We start from the raw sequence: 24,301 nt of genomic DNA, 5'->3' as shown, positions 1-24,301 counted from the left end.
CATGTACTTTTTCCACTCCCCAAAGTGCGACTTACCCTTTCTCTCCCATGAGAAGATGTGTCAGGCAGGCATGAAGGTGAAGACAGAGGCCTGGGGTGGAAGAAGGGCAGGAAGCAGCTGGTGAGACCTCTTGAGATGACAGTGGTGGTGCTTGCCTCTTGCCTGGATTGCTGTTAGTGGAATCACAAGATTTGACCATGTATGGATTGTGAGCTTGACTGGATTGAAAGCCATCTAGGAAATTAGCAAAGCACACTTCTGGGTGTTTCTGTGAGGATATTTCCAAAGAAGACTGCATGTGAGACAGTAAACTAAGGCCGAGCCCCACCCTGAATGTGGATGACCTCATCCACAGAGCTGGGGCCTGGAGGAACAAAAACAGAAGAAGGAGAAAGCAGATCAGTGCCTGGAAACTCAATTCCTCTTGAGCGGGTGCACGTATTGCTGATGCGATTGCCTGAGGATATAAGACTCCAGCTTCTTCAACTTCTCAATTTAGACTCACACCACTGACGGACACTCCAGGAAGCTTCTAAGACTTTCAGCCTTGGGCTGGGGCTACATCACTGGTCCCTCTTGTTTTGAATATTTTAGTTTCTTGAATTGAGCTGCTACCAGTTTCTCTGGCCTACAGGTGGCCACTGTGGGGCTACCCAGGGTCTGGTAGTGTAAGCCAATCAAATAAATCCCTTTTTAAATTAATCTATGTTCTCTTGATTCTATTCCTCTGGAGGCTCCTAGCACACAAGGGCAGGATTACTTTCTCCATCTTCCTCACTGTGGCCAGCTAGTCCTGGGCTACTCTTCTGACTTCCTGGCCCCCAGGCTGATGTTCATGCTCTCCACCAGCCTGTTTTCAGACCACGGTGTGTAGTGGGCCCCTCCTCCCACCAGAGCTTGGTACACACTGTTCACTCTGTTCACAGTGCTCTTCCTTCCCACTTCACTAATGGACTCCTTCTTCTGATTTAATCTGCAGTTTCACTTCCTCAGACCAGTGTTTCCAGATTCTCCTGATTTAGTCAAATCCCCTAATCTTAGGTTCACAGTACCTGCATATCTCCCCTTTGTGTTAATTGTCAAAGATAAAATTTCATACTCCTGGTTGTATTGTTTAATGAACTCCTACCTTTCCCGCTAGTTTCCAAGATCTTCAGGAAAAAGAAACATTGTTTTGACTCACTGTTGCATCTCTAGTTATCTAGAAGAATATCTAACCCAAGGGTTAATAATATAATAAATATTTCTTGAGTGAATTAATGTAAGTTGGTTGCTCTTTACTATTCCCTGGTATTTTAAGCTTTTCATCACTGTGACCAAAAGACTCAACAAGAACTAAGAGGAGGAAAAGTTTATTTTGGCTCTTGGTTGGTTTCAGAGGTTCAGCTCAAGGTCAATGGACTCATTATGTCTGGGCCCAAAATGGGGCAGAACATCATGGTGGAATTTTTTTGTGGAAGAAAGCAGCTCAGGACATGGCAACCAGGAATCAGAGAGCAGCTCTCACTGCAGACAAAATACAAACCCCAAAGGCACACCCCTAGCGATCGTCTTCCTCTAGCCATATGCTACCTTCCTATGGTAACCATCCAGTTAAATCCATTCAAGTGGATTATTCCACAATTAAGTTACAGCTCTCATAATCTAACAATTTTATCCATGAACATTTTTGAGCTTCTGAGGGGAATCACATATCTAAACCATAACACTTGTCAATCTATCCTATTCCAAGCATTTCTTTCTCCTTGCTTTCTCTATTAAAAAACAAAAACAAACAAACAACAACAACAACAAAAAAAAAAACTTTAAGAAGTTTTCTTTTTGTGTTTTATTCTCAAAGCTTGTAAATTTGCTGTGGCTGGCCTTGAACTAGCAGTCCACCTGCTTCAGCCTCCTCAGTCTGAGAATACAGGCATGTACCACTATATCTGGCCCAATGAGTCTCATCTTTGTATGGTTTGGGGCAGTCCCTTGGGGTAACTCCTGCCATTAGCATGTTTGGGGAAACTCTACCTGCAGGTTCAGTTAGATGGAAGGTAGGTAAAACTGAAAATGTTCAGATTTTTTATTTAAGTAAAGGCTTCCTTATGAACAAATGATGAAGACTAAAAATAGTTCTACTCAGAAGAGTAGTTTATGTCAGTAAAGATGGAGACAGAATCAGACTTCCTGGATTCAAAACCCAAATCTGCCTCACTGATTGATGTAATGATTCTCCTCAAGTTATTTAAACTGGTCTTTATTCTTTATTTATAAAATGGGAGTAAGTCTGAATAACAATTGGGTCAGAGTGAAAGGTCAATGTGACAATGTAACTAACATGTTTGGCACAGTGTGGGGCACCTACTAAATGCTCAATAAGTATAATTTTTCTTCACCATTCATGATCCATTAGAGAGTCTATGATTATTCTTTTAAACAATAAACATTTCTTAATGTGATCAAGTGCAACGGACACCTAATCTGCCTTCTGCATTCGGGTTATTGAAGGCCTATTGGTCATTGGTGCCTATTTATTTGATGCTTCCTATTTTAACAATATTTCCTCTTTCTACCATCCCAATAATTTCTTCCAAGCATTTATTTATCTCATATAGGATTCTTGCAACCTATTTCTTCTAATCTTTTCTCTTGCCTTGAATACTATACCCATTCTTTACTGCCTAACTAATCATCTTATGACTCTTCTTGTATTAGACATCTCACTTGCTAGGAGGTATGAATTTTGTTCCCATTGACAAATCAAAGACTTGGTACCTTAGCCTGTGATGCAACCCACTCTTTCTTTCTATCCTGTCATTGCCATTCAGTGCCCATCAATCCAGTCAGTTTACTCGGCATGTGACATGCTCATTCCTAACTTTGTTCCTGGACTAACGCCTTTTCTCTGGAATGTTGTCTTTTTCCAGCCTGCTAAACCATAATGACTCTCCTATTAGAATCTCCACACATGCCCTTCCAGAAACCTGCTTTGCTTTCTTACCCTGGGCAAGGTTCACATGAGCTGCATTGGTATTCATTGGTATTTCTCTTGCACTCCTATTTAATTAACCCGATGAGCCCAAATCTAGATTTCAAAACACCTATGCTTCTTATCATCCAGAGCACTTTTGCATATAACAGTCCCTCGTGAGATATTTTTGACTGTTGAATAAATAAATGAGTGAAAAACACCCATTGGATTTTTCTCATCAGTGACTTTCATTTATCTAAGGCAGCAGAGATGATTTGGGAACGGTGGCAGGAAGAATCAGGATTTTTTGAATCATTTCCCATACTGGTTATTGTCTCTGTAAACTTGGGAATTATCAAGACTCTTAGAATTCTGGTATAAATAGTTCAGAGATGCTCCAGATCACAGAACAGTGGGGGCTCTGCACTCATTCATTCATTTGAAATAAATTTCAATTCACTTGTTAATTTCTTTATTCCTTTAAAAAATTTCAATTGAGCATTTCCCATGTGCCTATTTGCTCATTGTTGGGAATGCAAAAGTGAATATAATATGATAATCACCCTAAGGATTTTAGCATGCAGTATTATGTAGCTAAGTTTCTCAAACATTTCTCTGGCCTTGGTACCTGAAATATTTTCCCTCAGAGCAATCAGTCTCAGAGTGACTGCCACATGATGCATTAGCCAAGTGGGTGGATAATACCATAAATATTTATTGGAGAGATGGAGAAATGCCACCACCCAGTTATGAATCCTAAGCACTATCCAAGGAGCTTCCTATGAAATAGAATAGAAAGAAACAACAATGAACAATTTCTTAAATTGTTTTTCTGCCCACATCTGCTTTGAATCGATGCCCGCAAATGGCACAGTACTGAGTGAGGTGTTTAGTTCTGTATTCAGGAAGACAGCACACTTCTTGATCCCTTAGTTTTGGACTGAATGGTGTTCAACCTGTTAGGAAACTGTCTTTTCTGATGATAGAAAGGGAAACATTCAAATTTCATCTGCATGCCTGACATACTATCACCATCAATAACTGTAGGGAAGAAGAAGGCAAGAAATGGCAGGAGGCAGGTGATTCCACCTCTCTGCAAAGATTGGAGTAACAGATCCAGGGTCTCTTGATAAGCCTCAGGGACAAACGACAATTTGTCAAAATCCTGGATGTGATCCATTCCATCTAAACTCCTTCCCTTGCCAGCTCATTGGATTTGACACTGCTGTTGCTCTGAGAACTCCCTCCTCTGGACCCATATCCTCCACATTTCTAAAACCAAAGAATTCAGGCAGAAACCAAAGTCAGAGTTACTGAATAACTAAGTACAGCAGCTTTCCCCTCACAAGCTACAAGATATTGGACATGCAGTGACTGGAAGTTACATCTCTGAGTTACTGCTCCTGGATGGAATGTTTAATGGGGCTGCCCAGGAAATGTCAGGGCATTGGCTCAGCCTCCAGGCAGGAACAGACTCCTCTTGCCAAGAGTGCTTTTAGTTCTACTTCCACCCCCAGAGCGAGCATGACAAACTGATCAAGGCAGAGAGAATGCTGCTGCCAGACCACATATGGACTCCTGGGGCCCATGAGAGCTTGACACAGAAAGGTAACACCATGCTGGCATTTTCATTGACAAACAGGCAGAAGAACTGAATAAGGGGAAACATGCTCTTTCATAGGAATTAAGTAATAAAGGCTTTATTTTACAGAATGTATTTTGAGAAAGTGCAGAGACAGACTTAGAATATTAGCTATAAGTGATCTGAAAGGAGGAAATGATATCATTTCTCAGAGCAGAAAGCAATAGCCTGTGACTCTGAAAGGGTTAGAGACTGTCCTTATGGAATTTATACTGAAAGAGGATTGTCATCGGAGGGGAGGGGAGAGGTGGGGAGGGGGGATGGTGGAGGATGGGAAAGGCAGCGGAGCACAACAGACACTAGTATGGCAATATGTAAATCAATGGATGTGTAACTGATGTGATTCTGCAATCTGTGTATGGGGTGAAGGTGGGAGTTCATAACCCACTTGAATCAAAGTGTGGAATATGATATGTCAAGAAATTTGTAATGTTTTGAACAACCAACAATAAAAAATAAAAAAAAGAGGATTGTCATCAACCTAGAGATGAAGAAACCAAGGTGGATGTTTAGAACCGTCGATATTGAGATGTAGGAGCCTGGTGCAGTGATACATGCCTATAATCCCAACTACTTGGGAGAATGAGGCAGGAGGATCATAAGTTCAAGACTACCCCAAGCAATTTAGTGAGACTATCTCAACAAAATGAAAGTTTAAAAGGCTGCTCCAGGCACTGCAGTATACACCTGTAATCTTACCAACTTGGGAGGCTGAGGCAAGAGGATGGCAAGTTTGAGGCTATCCTGGGCAACCTAGTGAGTCTTGTCTCAAAGTAAAAAATAAAAAAAAAGGTCTGGGGATATAATAATTCAATGGTAAAACTCTCCTGGTTTCAATCCCTACTACTAAAAAAAAACAAAATAAAAATATAGAAATATTGGCAGAGCCAATGGTATTCCATGACTACTCTGGAGTGTGTATTCAGACATTCTCAGAAAAGTTATTGGTCATTTTCATGAATTCCTAGGCTGAATAACTTTTACAGTACACAAATGTTACTGTTGAAGTCAAGATTAGTGCCCAAGACTAACATTCATGCTCATTTAAACTAAAAATCTAGTTCTGTGAGATATATTAACTTGGGTGCATGAATAACTTGAAAAAGTATCCTCCCTGAATTGTGTGGCTAAGAATGGGAATAAAAATGACAATTAGAAACACTTATTTAGAAAACCCAGCAATTCATTTACCCCCTGGGTTTTCTTTTGCCCTACCCAAAACACATTCCATTAAATATGAACAAAAAATGTTTAACCAATACTTTCTTTATTGCTTTTAATTTACATCATTTAATTTTAATTGAGCAAATTCTTAATGAACTCCAATGCGACATGAGTTGAAATGAAAGTAAAGTAATAATACAACAGAGTTACAGAGTTACACGTGTGAAGCAATACCATTGAGAGCATAATGAAAACAACATTTGATTCAGTCAAACTTACAAGGCATGCAGAATCTCAAACAAGGAGCATTTGGGTTTCTATGTCAATGTCATACGCTACTGAACAACCATACTTTTGAATGAATAATTCATTTTATTGATTGGTGAAATTGTCTTTAAGGACAAATATGGATCAGAAAGATCTACAGAACCTTATGCCAAATTTATCTATAGCCAAAACACAAAACTGCAAGTTTTATCTATAGCCAAAACTGTTTCGAATTGTCCATTACACTAATGGGCAATTCACAATTGTCCCTCTGCCTCAGCACAGCAGGTTGAGATGTAAAAGCGAGATAATCTGAATCACCTCAAATGCCACTAAACTTAAGTTCTCAGGGTACTACTGCCATAAACATGACCATTATCCATAGCTTGCTTTTATTTCATCCCATACTATCTTAGTTTAAAGCTACCTTTATCCTGAATTATAATGTATATATCACCTGCAGAGATGTCACCACTTTTAAGATATCAGGTTGCTGCTTGTAAAAAAGTACTTAAAGTTATTTTTCTCCAAATTAATATAGAAATAAAAACGTAATCAAAATGGAAAGCAAGGGCATCTGGAAATCTTTTATTGGAATTTTTAATTCATATTTAATCACCCAATTTGCCCAAGAAAATTTTGTTTTAAGCCTCAACTATTAGGTACTAAATTGGGCATAACATATGTCTACGTCTGTTTCCTGGGACTTGTTAGTCACAGAAATGGAGGAGAAACCATTGTGCTGTCATTTAGGAAATTTTCTTTGGAGGGACTATGCTACCCAAGAAGAAAATTAAAAACCAGTAAGTAGTACAGCTTAACCCTGCAAGACAGTGGCTGAAATTCTCCCATGGACACACTTTAGACTCACATATAAGATTTGAGAAGCAATGAAACACTTTCTTTACAGTATTTTTGAAATTAATTTTATGTCTAAAGCCTTCAGAAAGAGAAAAGTTCTGTTTCACTGAAAGTGAATAAACCTCTCAGACCTGCTCCTTTCCTTTGTGAGTTGGTACTCCAGTCCAAGCCTAATGTCAAAAGCCCAGGTTACAGAAACCCACTAGTCTAAGCTAACTTCTCAGTGAATACCAGCAAGGGGCAGATATTTTACAAAGATGGAAAACTGCCATGAAATGTCAGTTTGGTCTGGGAATCCACAATCCATGGATGTCTGAATAGAAAAAAACAAGTTGCCCATAGGATTTGGAACTATCAATGTAACTTTTGAAATGTTTAAAAAGAGATGCAACAGCCGGTCAAGACCAAATAATCAAAGAACTAAATATAAGCATCCTGCTTGAAAATGCCAAGAAAAGAAAACTTTAGAACAAGAAAATATCTCATTTGAAATGGAAATACAAGAATGACTTTGATAATATGTAAGTTGCTTTTTTACATATGTCCTACATTTAAGACATTTTCAGACACGATTTGTTAGAAATTTGAGCCTTTTAGCTGGCAAAGTGGTACATGCTTATAATCAATCCCATTAATTTGGGAGGTTGAGGCAGGAGGATTGAAAGTTAAAGAACAGCCTCAGTAACTTAGTGAGACCATGCCTCAAAATAAAAAAAAAAAATTTAAAAGGCTGGGATGTAGCTCAGTTGTAGAGTACCCTGGGTTCTACTCCCAGTACTACCAAAGAGAGAGAGAGAGAGAGAGAGAGAGAGAGAGAGAGAGAGAGAGAAACTTAAGTGTTATAAGTATGCGACTTTCTAATAGAACATTTCCTTCATCATGAACACTTCCTTTTCTTACACTTGAAACAGGGACCATCACAATACCAAATACACAAGAGTAAAAACCCCCAAAATACAAATTCCTAGTTTGAGGAAACACCTACGGCTGTTTGTATACTGGAAAGTCATGTCACTCTCTAGCGCCTGGTTGTGGAAGCTTCACACAACATGGGAAAGAGGTCCCTTCAGCTGACATTAGAAAGAAGGACCATGTGACACTAAGGGAAGAAGTCACCTATATTCAGACACATGCTGTGTACATGTGACCTCTGTAAAAAAAGAGCTGTGGGATGGGTCACAGAAAAGTGATAGTCTATTTCAACAATCCTTGGCCTAAGAACTCTTGGAATGCCTAACTTTAAACACAGGCACAGGGCTGGGGATGTGGCTCAAGAGGTAGCGCGCTAGCCTGGCATGCGTGCGGCCCAGGTTCAATCCTCAGCACCACATACAAACAAAGATGTTGTGTCTGCCGAAAACTAAAAAATAAATATTAGAATTCTCTCTATCTCTTAAAAAAAAACACAGGCACACATCAGCTATAAAAGGGTAAAGAAATGACAGCAACAAATAGTTTTTGCCAGTGAATCCTGAAGATAGGCTGACATAGGCATTTCCATTGAAGCTTTCCCCTCTGTAGTGATTAAAGTAATTCTGCATAAGGGCTGTTCTCTTTTATCAGATCATACGGAAAAAAATATTGATTCCCTATATAACCTGGTACACTCTATTGAGTTATTAGAGGTGAGAATCCAGCTAATTATTTACATGACTCTTACGTGTTTGGAATAATATAGGATATATATAAATAATATATTTTTAAAACTTTTATCTTTTGTTCTGACACAGGATATTAGGGGTGTCTTGAAGTGTGTATCTCATTATGAACTAGAAAACTCAATCTCATTTTCTAAGAAGTTTGGATGGTAAAGCAGCTAAAATTTCAGAATATGGGGAGTAAAAAGTACAATTTTAGAGCCAGTAAGACTTTGAACAAGATTCTTATTGTGTTCAGGCCTCAGTTTCCTTAGCTGTGGAATAGAAACAATAATGTCTATTTTATAGAATTATTCAAAGTATTAAATGTGATGATCAGAATTTAACAGATTTGGCACATGAAGACAAAGATCATTATTTGTTTTGATATCTGGTATATCCTAAAAATTTCACCCATCACTGGCCTGAAGAATGACTGAATATTTGCTTCTCAACTTATGAATCATTTTACTGAATCAACCTCATAATTCTTGCAGTTCATTCTTTTGCCTCTTACAGTACTTTACCTAACCACCAAAACACGAGGACAAGTCTCCAGTCCTACCCAGAAAATCCTCCTCAAGGTAAGTCTGCCTAATCTTCATAGAACCAAAAACTCTTCACCCATCTCTCTATAAATGATATCTGCTTCTGAAAGGATCCCTCTCATTCCCTCCTCTACCTTTGGCACTTTCTTATCCATTTCATTAGAAATGCTCTATCATTTTTCCTTTTCAATCCCACTTGACATGCTCATGTTGAAAGTAAATCCATGTGTTTTGTTCCCACTAATCAGTGGGAGCTGCTGGATGCTATAATGCAGCCATGAATAATCTCATCTGGGGATGATATGCAAGTGTCAGCCCCACAGACCATCCATTGCCTACAGACTTATGATCAAGTTGGGTTCCATTTGGAGACAGTTGTCTCAGGGAGTATTAATTACCTTCTTTCCAAGTGTTCAGGGATAGATTATACATAGTCTACTGGGGAGGTATTCACATGCAAAATAACTAAAATTCTTTATTTTGCTTTAAATAGAAACTATGTTCTTGTTCATGGAAATTGATTAAAAATGGGAAGAAATATATTTTAAAAATTTTAATCTTTTTCTCTTTTAGATATCTCAGATAGTGCCAATATCCTTGATTAGGAAAAGTTCAGTTAAATACACCTAGTTTTAATAGCATCCATGGGTTTTTTTCCCTAATTTAATCCAAAGGGCCAAAATGAACACTTTCAAAATACTTCATATGCGATGCTTTCGTCATTAGGCCTTCCTTGTGTATTTGGGGAGTTACAGGCAAAATACTAACACTGAACATATCCTAATGGTATGGGAAAAGAAGGAAAGAAAAAAAGGGGGGAGTTTTCCTTTAGATAAATATTGTTTCCTGATATTTGAACCTAGACAAAACAATAACATCATAGCTTGTAGAAATTTTCCTAGTTTACTTAGAAAGTAACATGCAAGTTTTTAAGTGTGTGACCCTAAACTTTTTTATAGGTGAAACAAATATTTTGGACCTTAGAAACACAAAATGTATAGCTGATTCCTAAATATACCATAGGTGAGCTGTTTTAGCTAAAGACAAGCTGATAAAAGAAAGTACAGTTTTCATTGAAATTGATATTTTGGCACCTGTCTTTCTAACCTAGACAATAACTTATGACAATACTGAAGCAGGCTGGCAATTCTGCAGGAAGTTCACTAGAGAATGGTAGATAACACCAGGAAATGTCTTAAATCTCATTCCATTCACTTGGCTACTATACAGGAATCCGTATCCATGGGAACCATGATCCCTAGCATTAAAGTATGTATTTGACACCAAAAAGAATGTTTAGAAAGAGTAAAGGAATAATTCTGCTGGAAATAAAAACTTGTATAAATTTAACTGAAATCCTATAGAATATATTTGTCAATTTAAAGATGCTTAAATAGATAAGAAATGAGATCACCCAAAAAGTGAAGATTTAGGAAGACATTGAAGACCCCAGCCTGTCTTTTTAGTTACTCATTATTGAATTTGAGGAGCATTATTAAGTTTGAAGGCCCAAGTTGGGCATTTAATTCACAAATATTTAATTAAAAAATACAATTTTAACTAATTTACCACAGTAGGACTGAAAAACTGACCTTTTCCAAAACTCTTTTTTAATAATGTAGGATTGCAAGAATAGTCCTCTCTGTAGGCATGGGGTCCTTATTGCTGTACAAAAGAGATTATGGGGAACATATATATTATTGATCCTAAAAGATTTTCAAAGGTTAAAAGGCACTGTTATGGATATGAAGGAAAAAATATATATATAAATTTGGGACAGGGGGTTGTTACTGGGAATTAAACCTTCAGCCTCATGCATCCTAGTCATGTGTGATACCACTGAGCTACATCCTTAGCCCTTTTTACTTTTTCTTTTGAAGAAGGGTTTTGCTAAGTTGTCCAGGCTGATCTCCAAATTGCAATCCTCCTGCTCAGGTTCCCAAGTAGCTGGTATTTTACATCATATTTTCTAACACATTGTAGGTTGCACTCATATCAAAGACAAACAGAAAGTAATAATTCAGAGATTTGCATAGAAATTTGATGTTTGAGGTTCTCCCTGCACCTCTGACTCATTCAAGAACTATCCAGAAATTCATTAGGGTAAAAACATTTTAATCTTAATAATTTTTAATTTGTGATAGAGATTTATATTTTTCACCTTTTATATTTGGTGAAAACCTTCTAGTTTTTATAATTAGAAGAATCATCTTTAATGGGTTATGATTTCATGGATATTTTCCAAGTTATTTTGATGCTAGTCTAACATTTGGCAGTGATGCAGGTGGCTCACCAGGAATGGAATGGTCCTTGTGGGTGGCATAAAATTTCTCTTTCCTCTTATTTTTTTCTATGCAAATGAACATAAATCAATTTTAATAGAAGAGAAGGGTGTGTTCTAATTAGTAAGATCAAGTAAGTATATTATCAGAGGAGGTACCAATCTCGATGATATATATGATTTCAAAGATTCATAATGGGCCACCATATTATCACTCTAATTAAGAAATTTCCAGCATTCCTCTGCAGAAGAAAGGCCTACATACAAATAAGTCCAATAGAAATATGCTTATTGAACATATTTATTTACCTATGCTTTATAATACACAGATCTACTACTAGGTTTTTTGTTTTGTTTTGTTTTGTTTTTTGGCATACACATTTGTATTATCACAGGTTTTAATAAAATTTTGAAATTCTGTCTACTGCAGGATTTGCTCATGTGGACAGATATATTTCCCAGCTTTATGCATCTTGTTTTTACTGCCCTTTTGATTAATACTGCAGATTTACTCCTGGGACTTTGCAGAGCTAAAAATTTTATTGTTTTGTTTAATCACAGTTGTTTTCTTGGAGGTAAGCTGCTGGAAACCTACCTATATTAAAGAGAAAGACTTGTTCACATAAATGTTGGGTAAAATGTCACTTTTATTTCAAGAGATAAAAGTTATTTGGTAATTGGTGTCCCAATACTGCATTCTAAATTCCAACAAGTGGAAAGACAACATATAGGGCCAAATGGATATTAGATTTTCTAAATGAAACTCTTCCAAATTGTGTGCATGCAGCTATAGGAGCTAAGATAAAGAGCTAGATGTTTGATGAATTTCAAAGAAAATTCATTTCTCAGCTAAATAATAAGTTCACACTTGAACCTGATAGAAGGATGTGATATAGGTGCTCAACACTTGCAGCAGAATACAATGGGAGCATTTCAACAAAAGAAACCCCATTTGCCTTACTTATCTGGATAGTTCTGCAAAACAGAGCCACCTGAATTTTTAATTTTTTTTTTCTTCACTGCCTTCTTTCTTAGGTGTTTGACTTGGGTCAGAATAAATATTGTGGGCAAGACTGTGGTGCAAGGCACAAAGGAGTTAATTGTCTTTAATTCCTAAAAAGTATGCACACAGAGCCCAGGCAATTCAGCACTTTGAAAAATTAAATGACTCATTATAATTAAGGAAAGGGAACATTTCACTCATAATTAATGCCAGACTATTAATTATATCCTTCTTTTCCCATACCATTTTGCTCAATTTACCATATATAACCTGCTCTTGAACTATATGCTTTCTTATGTTTAGTGACTCCATTTACCCAAATTGGTGCTCCTAACATCACTTGGTGTTATATGAAAAATATTATATTTTTTTCATCAATCTAAAGGGATATGGTGGTTGAAACTGCTCATCAATAACAATGTTTTACACGTGATAAGTTAAATTTATAATGTTGTTATGATAAAATAGAATATGGAATTAATATTTAAAAAATCCTATGAATGGAAACCCCATGGGTGAGACAAAATAAAGATGAGGCTTAATTTCTACAAAGAGCTCACTGAAAATCCAATAGGAAAAGGAGAGAGAGAGAGCAAATACTAGACTCTGGGGCTATTAGGATGTCCATTGTGAACTCAACTCTGAATGAGCACAGTTATCGAACTTATAAAATGACCCCCAATGACTTTTATTTAAAAGAATGCTATTAAGATCACTCCAGCTTCATTGCCATTAACTCTGTTTCACAGTTCAACGGTACAATTCACTGAGTTATATTTTACTCAATGCCAAAAGGTTTTTCAAACTGGCCTTTCTTTTTAATTACAATTGCAAGCAGATAGAAATGGAATTTTAGAGTCATGCAGAATTCTGCATACTTCTGTTACCATGACTTACTCTGGAACATAGTTCAGTATCTCAGTTACCCAATAGGTGATAGCTCTTCTACATATTTGTTCCAAGGGCCCCAGTACTCAAAAGTGCAGAACTATGGAACACAATGGAATCCTAAAAGCTATATACCTGGCATCAAAGGCCACTGTAATCTTTATAATATTAATAAAGCATTTCGTTAATAACCAACGCTGGCCTCCAAAATCCAGTAACTTCACTGCTCAAATTTGATTAGCTAATGATAGATGTTAGACTAATCAGTTGACAATAGAAACAAATATGTAGAGATTGAAAGTTTTTCCTATCAAAGAAGTCACACATTCCCGTCAGGTTAGGTCAGATAAAGAAAGTATGGAGATTAACTGACAAAATATTTTATAAAGTCTTTTGTTTCCATTGAAACTAAATTGAGTTAATGTCAGTATTTGAATTTCACCATGAAAAGAGTGAAGGTACTTGAACTATTACAGATAAACAAGGATCATTTGTCTCCTGTGTTCATTTGGTAATGAATATAACACATTCACTTCGATGGGACAGGCTGAGTAACACCTAAAGGCCTCATTCACTGGACCGGCATAGGATGATTAACCATTATGTGCCGACTATAACAGTGACGTGACCCCAAATATATGTTGCTTATGTTGTTTTAGGTTCGATGTTTTTTTTTTTTATGTTATTTGTGAGTTAATCTCTGAAACTTAGTGAAATTACAGAACTAATCAAGTGTAAAATAAAGCAGTGCGGTTAGTTCAGACTTCCTAATGTGGGCACCCGTGCAGAATAGTGCTTTCAGTAGATTTGTCTTCCTCTAAATTCACTCATGACTTGCACTGGATGGATTTTTTTCCTTGCAGAGCCTCGTCTGATGGCTGCATACGTTTCTTCTGGTTTCTCTCTTTTAATCAAGGGTTTTTTTGCTGGAGCCTTCATTCTCCACATCACTACAGGGTGCCGGGGCCCAGCAGGACTCTGGATTCGGATGATCTTGGTTGAGGCGATATAAGACATTTTCACTGTTTGCACTACAGCATTCATTAAATTTTTGGCTGCTTGGATCAGGGAGGTGACACTGTCCAACTGTAGGGGGAAAAAAATGAAGAAAGAGGTCTTGTTCAAAAATGTAATTAGGAATTTAAAGAGATTTAATAATGTAGAAGTTGAAAAGAACCACTTTGCTTTTACTCCAGAAATGAATTAGTTAATCCTTATTTTATATATCTATATGTAATTGCTTACATCATACTATTCTATTGTTTTTGATCATTTACTATTTATCTGATGCATAAATATATCCATATGTTGCCCTGTAAGATGGCAACTTAGATTAATTTATTTCTCTTGGTTTTCAGTGAAACCATATAAATTTTTAAGTACTCAAATCCATATAATACCATAATGTTATACCATCACTGCTTTCTTTGAAGCATATTTCCCTATTTCCAGGGGGTGATACTGAGCCCTTTCTATAAAACAGGACTTCTTCAATAAAATCCATGTTTTATATAATTTAATATGAATAACAGGAAATTCTTCTCAGATATTATAGTTTAAGATAAAATCCCATGCCCACATACATGTGTTAACATGCACATCTACCACTCTCTTGCATGAACATTTCCTATCACTGCAAAAAAATAAAATAAATGATTCTATCTAAAAGCATCTCTTTTTTTTTAAACCTAAAACTGTTATTCTATTATGCAGTCTGTTAACATAAAAAGAGCCAATGCTTTGCAGTCAAATAAAGCTTAAATTCCAGATCTTCCTTTTGGTAACTTGGAGAAACTGTTTAATCATTTTATTATAGTTTCTTTAGTCATGAAATAGGAAAAGTATGTTTATTAAAGGGAAAATAATATATGTAAGGAAATGAGTACAGTCACTGCTAAAGAGTCTGTTGCTATTAAATATGATTTTCTTTGCTTCATATGAAGATGCATTAATGAGATTACTAAATAAAACTTTTATTCACATGATCCTGTTTTTGTTATATTTGTCTGGTTTGTTCATGAAAATAATCTCAGGAAATAAATGAAGTGATGTTCCTAGAATCTTGCAAAATACCTTAGAGCTAAGTCAAATTGATTCATTTTTATACTACCAATGCCTTTTCCATTATTTTAGTTTGGCAGATTGTCATCCACAGCCAACTCACAGAAAGATGTGCCTCCACTGTCACCCCTTTGTGATGTGTGCTGTCAGGGTTGAGATTCAAACACTGGCTCTGTAGTTACTAAAATCCATCAGCAGCTGCCTGGCCTGAGTACTCTACCTTTGCTGTTAGAGGAGTCTCATCTCACATACAGAATAAATGAGGGAAGAAAAGCTGTAAGCTGAGGTTATGTGCCTGGGGCACTGGTCTAACTGGCTGCTTCCTGGGAAGAAAATTTAATTAGTTCCATTATATGCCAAGGCTGAAATCTTTGAAAAGGTAAAACCAAAAACATACATATAATTTTAAAGGTGTAGTATTTGGCAATGATTCATCAGTACATCATTTTACTTCCTGAAGCCAGAAATGTAAAATCTGTGCATGTAGCAGGAAAATGTCACATGTTTTACAAACATTAAACAGGATTTCATCAAATACTCGTATGTATTTTGGAGCACACTTAGAGCTTCTGAATCTGTATATAACTACAAAAATCATAGAATTGTGACCAGAATAACACACTGTTATGGTTTGGATATCAGGTGTCCTCTAAAAGCTTCTTCTGCATTAAAGCAGGAGGTAAAATGAATGGATTATGAGAGCTGTAAAATAATCAGTGGATTAATCCATTTGATAGATTGATAATTTGAATAGAAATATGGCAAGTGGGATACAGCTACAGGAAGTGGGTCACTAGGGGTGGGATGCCTTGGGGATTATATATTTTGTCTCTGACTCTTCCTGCTCTCTCTCCGCATCCTGTCTGTCAGGAGCTAAGCAGATTTCCTTCACTGAGCCCTTCTTTGATGATGTTCTGCCTCATCTCAGTCCTGAAACAGTGGAGTTGGCCGACCAGGGTTGAACCCTGAAATCATGAACCCATGTAAACTTTTCCTCCTCTAAAGTGTTCTTATGGGGTATTTTCATCACAGTAATACAAAGCTGACTAACACATGCCTAGTTACTAAATTACTCTGCTGACAGATTGCAAGCTAAAAATCTGCTCTTTAATGATTAATTTTCATTAAAACCTCCCTGGAGCTTGGAAGTGGTTTCCAATCCCACCATTAGGAAAAAAGCAAATTTTTTAAAGGGTAAAATAATATTTGTAGGTCCATGCTAATCTCATCCCTCATATATGAAAATATTGCGTTTATACTGAGGGTTCTGTACCACTATACAGTCTTTCACAAAAGCAGGTTCTGGGAAATTCCTGTCACTCCATAGCTTTGGGTCCTCCCTGCTTAAAACTAACATTCTTTTCTCTTTCTTTTGATCCTGTAATCTTATTATATATAAATTATATTTATTTCATCTCCTTTTTATTTTTCCATGAAAGTGATATCTATAGAGGAGCAGTCTAGTCTAAGTACAATCCATGCCTCACAATCTGGAAACCAACTTGTCTTCCTTCCTCGCTTAATCAGATAATGCCTATCTGTGCAATTGTGATCTCTTATGCTGGCCTCTGACAAATCTTTAGATTTTAAAATCCTAAATGGCTATAGTAAAATCTTATTCTCTGCATGAGTCAGAAAAACTACAGGAAAAATTATCCCTCTGGGAGTGCATGAAGACTAGTTTTGCAGATAAATTAGGACAATTGCTCAACGAATACTGTTATTTTTGAAGAAAGCTTGTACAACAATTTATGAAGATATTTGAGGTCTAAGAACTCCGTGTGCTAAGATGTATAACTCCCAGCTATTACCCAAATCTCAGGCCATACAAGCAATAGACAAAGATAACCCTAGCTAATGACAGGAAATTTTGTTCAATGCCTAAGCAGTGTTTATGGCCTACTCATAGAGAATAACTATGCACAATTTAATGTCAGTGGAAAATTATTGTAAATCTTTTTATCCAGGTGTACTTTCATGAAAAACCCTTTAAAAGGAGGATTCAGTAGAACCCTCTGTGAAAAGACAAAGCAAAATTTGAATGAGGTAATGTACTACATTGGGATCTGTGTTCAACTTATTGAACAAAATTTTCTGAACTTTACAAATGTACCTGTGAAAAACAAGAGTATTATTTATTCCAAAGATCTGGTAGAGAAAACCAACAAGATTGTAAAACTCAGATCCACAAAATTTCTATTTATTACAAATCACTTACATTAATTGAAAAATTTTTTCAGGCAAATATAACTTGAAATGTTTACTGTAGAGGAAGCTCTTTTCCCCAAATCTAGTGGCACTCTCCCCTGATCTAGATGAAGTATTTTTGATGAAGGTATCAATGGGAACAAAAATATCTTCAAAATCCCTCAGATATCATACTGATACATGTAAACATTTGCATGTTTTCACATATAGTAGCTCCCTTCCCATCCTTCCAAAAAGGAAGAGTTCTAATAGTTTTTCAAAGAGTAATGTGACCTAAATTAAGGGGTTCTTTTCTGGATTAAATCAAATCTACCATTTACATAGTAAATATCTATAGATGCCACCAATATCACTTATGCTGGTGATTTATGCTTATGCTCAGAAAACTGATGTGGTTTCAAGATAATTTAGCCCAATAGTCTACTAGTTTTGCATATTGCATATGCACAAACATAAATTGGCAGGTTTGTTTACTATATTTAGATGAATAATAAGTAACTATGTTTAATAAATTCACTGATTCTAATTGTGAGCTATATTTTCCAAACCATCCAAATAATTCCCATCTCAGTAGAGTCTTATTTAATATTACCTTCTTATTCCAGTCTGAACTTTCTTTAATTACAGTGTCTCTTCTGTGCTTTGTGTATATATTATATGGTTTCAGATAAACTACAGTACAAATTTGACCAGTTTTAAAGATGTTTTCAAATAAAAGACTTGCTCCTTCTTGGAAATATATCAGTAACCCTTTATCATAAAAGGTATTTTTTTTCCTCAGAAAATGTCAACTTTATGTTCATGTAACTAGTATAGAAAAAATATCTGGATCTTTTTACGAAAGACCATATAAATTACCTACAACACATGTTCTTGACAACTAGCTAAAGTTGATACGAAATGTCTGCTAAAAAACCCTTGTCAAAATTCTATTGTAATTATTGACAGCAAGAGGAATATTCAGAAAGATATGCTAGATATTCCTTCTTTTGATTTTATATATTTCTCACCTGTACTATGTCAAAATACCAGAATGTCATATAATAATATTGTAACTCATTATATTCAGGAAGTAATATTTTTATCAGACATGACCTTGTATGAGAATTCTAAGTTTAAATGAACCATGCTTCCATTGATGCAGATCTTATATCCTTGCACCTGGTCTGTCACCTGGGGAAAGCACAGTTGCCCGATGCCTGTGCAAACTGCCATGCTAATTATTTCTGCTGGGGTTCCTGCTGAGAGAAAATCACAATCTACTTGGAAAGTATATTTCCTGTCCTATAGCTATTTTGACAAACTTGTACCACGTGTAGCCTATGATATTTTTGTGAGTCCCAATGTTCACCTGAACTCAAAGGACCCTGGTAGCCATTTCATCTTCATAGAAGCAATACCCGACAGGCAAATGTGTGGACTTTGGTTCCAGGCATAATATGAGTTTATAATAATTGCTACTGTCTACTGTATGCTGTTAGATATTAATGAATAGTGACCCATAAAGGACTATCATTATCTTCATTTTTTTCAGTGGAGAGAATAAAGGCACTGAAAGAATTGGTAAATAAACAGGTCAAGGTAATACAGCTTATTAAATGGTAGAGCTGAAATTTGAACAAAACCAGTCTTGTCCAACCTAGTGTTTTCACTCATTTCATAACCCTTCCTTCTCAGTGACATGTCCCTTCCAATATATGACTATTTTCAGATATTGAGTAGCTGGAGAAATAATTCTAACATTAGTAAAATGTCTAAAATTTTAAAGTTGACTAACCACTAACTATGTTTTTAAGAAAGTTTATCTTAATTTTGTAATGCATATTGGTACTGGGAACAATGAGGGTACCTTACTTGCCAAGTTATTTATTTAGTTAAGACATTAGTGTGAAAATGTTTTCTCAATATTAATTTCTAAGTAGCACATTTTTGGAATATCAAATAGAAATATTCAGTCATTCATCCTTATACCCAGATTCATTTAAAGACATCTAGATTAAGACTTTTAAACTTTAAAATTTAAAGTCTGGATATCAATGCATAAATCAATAAAGCAAAGAAAAACCATAAACACCTTATAGCTTCTAGGGCAAAAAAAAATGTATAACATTTATTTAATCTGAAAAATGTATCAGTATAAACACTGCCCTGATTAATTAACCAGATCTTTTGTTGACTGTCAAATCAATTTAAATCAATTTGTTTGCCTTGGTTTTGCAACAAAAATCAGGATTTTAATCCCCTAACTATGGGTATCTTTTTATCTCTTGCTTAGTTTTAACATGCTCAATTAAACTATTTGGAAAGAGATTAGCATAGGTCATGGAAAAGAGCATAAGTATATATGTTGGCAGGTAAATAAACAGCATGAAATGACTCTAAAAATATTTCAAGATATTTGTAGTCTTTCTAGTTTATATATACCATTTACATCTCTATATTTACGTAATGATGTTGTTTATATACAACAGAAAATGTTAAATGCATTTTTTAGCAAAAGTACATCAACTAATTCAAAATATTTTTATGAACTACTCTGAATGTATCATTTGTTTTCTAGTTTTCAAGATTTTATTTTTTCTAATTCATTATATATGACAGCAGAATGCATTTCAATTCATACTACACATATAGTACATGATATTTCATGTATTTGGTTGTACACAAAGAAGAGTCACACAATTTGTGTCTTCATACATGTACTTAGTGTAATAATGTCTATCTCATTCCACTGTCTTTCCTACCCCTATCTCCTCCCTCCCCCACCACCCTCCCCTTTTCCCTGTAAAAAGTTCCTCCATTCCCAGGGATCCCAATTATGGATCAGCATTCTCGTATCAGAGAAAACATTGAACATTTGATTCTCTGGATTGGCTTACTTCGCTTAGCATAATATTCTCCAACTTCATCCATTTACCTGCAAATGCCATGATTTTACTCTCTTTTATTGCTGAGTAATATTCCATTGTGTATATATACATCATATTTTCTTTATCCATTTATCTACTGAAGGGCATCTAAGTTGGTTCCACAATTTTGCTATTGTGAATTGTGCTGCTATAAACATTGATGTGGCTGTGGCACTATAGTATGAATTTTTTAAGTTCTTTGTGTATAGACTGAGGAGTGAGATAGCTAGGTAAAATGGTGGTTCTATTCCCAGCTTTCCCAGGAATCTCCATACTGTTTTCCATATCGGCTGTACCAATTTGCAGTCCCACCAGCAATGTATGAATGTGCCTCTTTCCCCATATCCTCGCTAACACTTATTGTTGTTTGTATTCTTAATAGCTGCCATTCTGACTGGAATGAGATAAAATCTTAGAGTAGTTTTGATTTGCATTTCTCTAATTGCTAGAGATGCTGAACATTTTTTCCTGTATTTGTTGACTGATTATATATCATCATCTTAGAAGTGTCTGTTCAGTCCCTTGGCACATTTATTGATTGGGTTATTTATGTTTTTGGTGTTAATACTTTTTTATGTGTCTTAGAGATTAGTGCTCTATCTGATGTGTTTATGGTAAAAATTTGCTCCCATTCTGTAAGTTCTCTCTTCACCTCACTGATTGTTTCTTTTGTTGAGAAGAAGCTTTTAATTTGATTCCATCACTTTTGTTGATTCTTGATTTCATTTCTTGCTCTATAGGAGTCTTATTCAGGAAGTCAGGACCTAATTCAACATGATGGAGATTTGGGCCTACCTTTTCTTCTATTAGGCAAAGGGTCTCTGGTTTAATTCCTAGGACTTTGATCCACTGAGTTTTGTGCGTGGTGAAAAATAGGAATTAGGAAATTTTTTATCTCAATACTCACGTAACACTATTCTTTTGTTTCTAAACATATTTTTTGAAGAATAGCCTATATGAAAAGGATTCACCCTTTTCATATACATCTGAAATGGTAACAACCACGCTGGCTTAATAGGCTTAATAGGCAAATCAAATAAGAGGCATTGTTAAAGCTAGTAAAAATGGAGTCATCTTCCAATTGAAATTGTCAAGCTTATAATTAAATGGAGGAAGTCACCCATTCTTTGAATACAAAGAATTATTCCAATGGGCCCCTGATATGATTCACTCAGTAAATCTGCCCTTCACCAAATTCTCCATTAGAACACAACAACAGAAAAGGACAACCTTAGTTGAAAGGGAAAAATCAATGTGTGGAATAACTAAAAAAATTAGTACTACTGAGAGGGCCAGATGTGAAATGAAATATGACATTTATTCAGTTGTAATCTTGTCCTGTCAAAAGCATTTTCAAAGTTAATTTTTTTTCCAAAGCAGATACTTTAAGGCCAAAACATTTTATATCACCTTAAAAGAAGACAGTTATAAACATAATGTGACTGAGCCCCTTTAAAATTAAAGCCCCAGTGTCCCGGTAAATTGTTTTGCTGCAACTGAGTTTTTCTAATGCTGAGAACAGCAACTGAGGAACGAATCCTAGAGCCTTTGCAGGCACCAGTAAAAGTTGAAAAACTAGAATTGTAATATACCAGCTAGCTTGGCCTGGCTAAATCTACATGTGTATTTCCAGGATTTTGTTCCCATTAATTATAAACATTCCTGAAGGAGGGGCAGAGATATCCAGAATAGATGCTTTCCCATTTTTGACAAAACAATGATTAAATTTATTTTTCCTTTTTTTAAATTGTTTTATCTTATTTCTGATGCAGGCCGGTGACCAAATGCTGTCCTTGAATATAGTCTGGGAATCCCAGCCGGGCTCTGGCTTGGAGTGCCAGTAACAACAATGCCAATTCCAGTGGCTACTCAGAATGTTTTTTAATTTTATTTGAAATAGTCTATTATAAATATCTATGAATTACCAACCAATCTATATATAGGTTAAGTAAACTGTGTTTACTTACGGAAAAATGCTTCTCTAAAGAACTAATCGTTGTAATAATTACAGTCCTAGATACACAGATTTGGAAAAGTTAGTATATTCTTTCCCAAGTGGAAGGAGTGGATGGATTTGATGAAATTCTGTCAAAATCCATGTTTTACCCTTTGATTCCTTTTGTCTCCACCATCAGTCAGGACACTGAGGTCTGCCATCTATGAAGATGCTCTATGACATCTTAATGAAGCAGCAATAACTGTGGGCTAAGAATAAGAAAGCACTCGTCTCCTTCATTGATCCTATGCTCATGTCTTTTATGACTATAGGCAAGTAAAACTAGGCCTAGCATAATGCTAAAAAGGCTAAAAGGAGGGGAGCTGGGAAGATGGCGGCGAATAGAGTGCATCACCCCCGTGTACCGCGTCACTGCGCAGGTGAATAACGAGTTGGAACAACCAAAAGCTATCTTGTTAGGAATTTCCAGCAAAATTGGGGTGCACCATAACCTAGAGGAAGGATTTCCATCACTGAGGACCAGTTACTGGGTCTCAATCGTGAGTGAACTGTGTGACCGGAGATCCAGGCTGATGGATCCACAGCCCGCCTGGCGGCTAGAGACGGCGGGGCACCGAGAAGCGGCCAGCAATGCAGAGAGAAACGGCACTGCGGATTCTGTGGAGTCCAACCGGCTGTGCCCTCACTGAGTTCCGGGCTGAGTTCGGGGTTTGAGACAGGGGAAGGAAGCGGTCCAGTTCTATCCTCTACACTGGACAGTCCACCAAGGAAGCCAGTGGCCACCATCTTGGAGAGCTGACGTCACCATCGCCAGTTTCCCACAGATTGCAGCAATAGAACAGGTGTGTTATTCAGCCCATCTCCCATACAGTGGGGAATTCGCATAAAATCTCTCCCGGCTTTCCGGGGGAGGGATTATCAGAAGGAGCCTGAATAGAGACTTGAGGAAAGGTAAAGGCACCTGACTTCCAACTCCCCCTCCCATCAGTGGTGAAAATGAAACCTGTCTTGCCAGCTCTGGGGGAGGGGCAAGTGGAAGAAATCAAAACAATAAGGTGCCGGTTCCCAATAGCCACCCTCCACACCCAGCAAACTGCAGGCCCAGAGTATAGTTTGAACTGCTGAGAGGCATCACACTGGGGAAGGCCTGGCTAGCAGGAGAAGCCAGGGGACGAGAGGCCAGGAATAAACCTAAGCTAACAGGTTTTTGAGAGAAACTGTGGGGTGGGGGGAGTAGGGAGTGGCCACACACGGACTGTATCCTACAGCCAGAGGGCAAAATCTTGGCCTGGAAGGCACAGCACCACCTACTGGAAGTGAAGAAAATAGAAGCCTAACAGTGACTTTTTTTTTTCTTTTCTCATCTCATTTTTTTAATTCTTTAATTTTTTAATTTTAAATTTTTTTTGTTAATTATTTTTTTTTCAATTGTAATTTTTATTTTACGGCATTTTATTATTATTATTATTATTATTATTATTATTATTATCATTTCTTTTCTTTTCTATTCTTTTCTCTTTCTTTCTTCTCTCCCTCTCTCTTTTTTGGTTTGTGTCCTTACCTTTTCCCCATCTTTCCTCTTAAGCATGAACACCCAGATTACATATAACTTACTAAATGCAAATAGATGAATACTATGAATAGGTCTATAGTCCGCCTAAGCCCTTAACTACTCCCAAGTACTCCTGTCTATTCTCTTGTTAATATCTGCCTGCATTTGAGCAACCCCCCAAAGAAGCTAACATATACTAACCTCCATACCATCAAATCGCCCGACCTTAACATAAAATCCTAAGTCCAAACCTCAATTCTCTATATGCCATCAAAATCTGAAGGCCTTTAAAGAAACTAATGAATTTACCTTAAATCACAATTAAATCCAACATCTCTAAACATTGTCTCCTAACACAAAGGAGAGATAG

General features: G+C 36.4%; 1 protein-coding gene across 5 annotated transcripts in view; it reads right to left on the bottom strand.

The window, feature by feature from the left end:
* Positions 1-5,845: 5,845 nt before the first annotated feature.
* The window catches only part of Ctnna3 (catenin alpha 3), a 1,666,222-nt gene continuing 1,647,766 nt past the window's right edge, over positions 5,846-24,301 (bottom strand). For all 5 annotated transcript variants that reach the window (XM_048810157.1, XM_048810163.1, XM_048810171.1 and 2 more), the window contains one exon: positions 5,846-14,330. In XM_048810157.1, coding sequence (XP_048666114.1) covers positions 14,043-14,330 — 288 coding nt within the window. In that variant the 3' untranslated portion in view covers positions 5,846-14,042. The remainder of the gene's footprint in view (positions 14,331-24,301) is intronic.

The sequence above is a fragment of the Marmota marmota genome, unplaced genomic scaffold (genome assembly GCF_001458135.2).
Source record: "Marmota marmota marmota unplaced genomic scaffold, marMar, whole genome shotgun sequence".
Taxonomy (NCBI): domain Eukaryota; kingdom Metazoa; phylum Chordata; class Mammalia; order Rodentia; family Sciuridae; genus Marmota; species Marmota marmota.
Note: the sequence above shows the minus strand (reverse complement) of the source record. Positions and strands in the feature narration are given on the sequence as shown.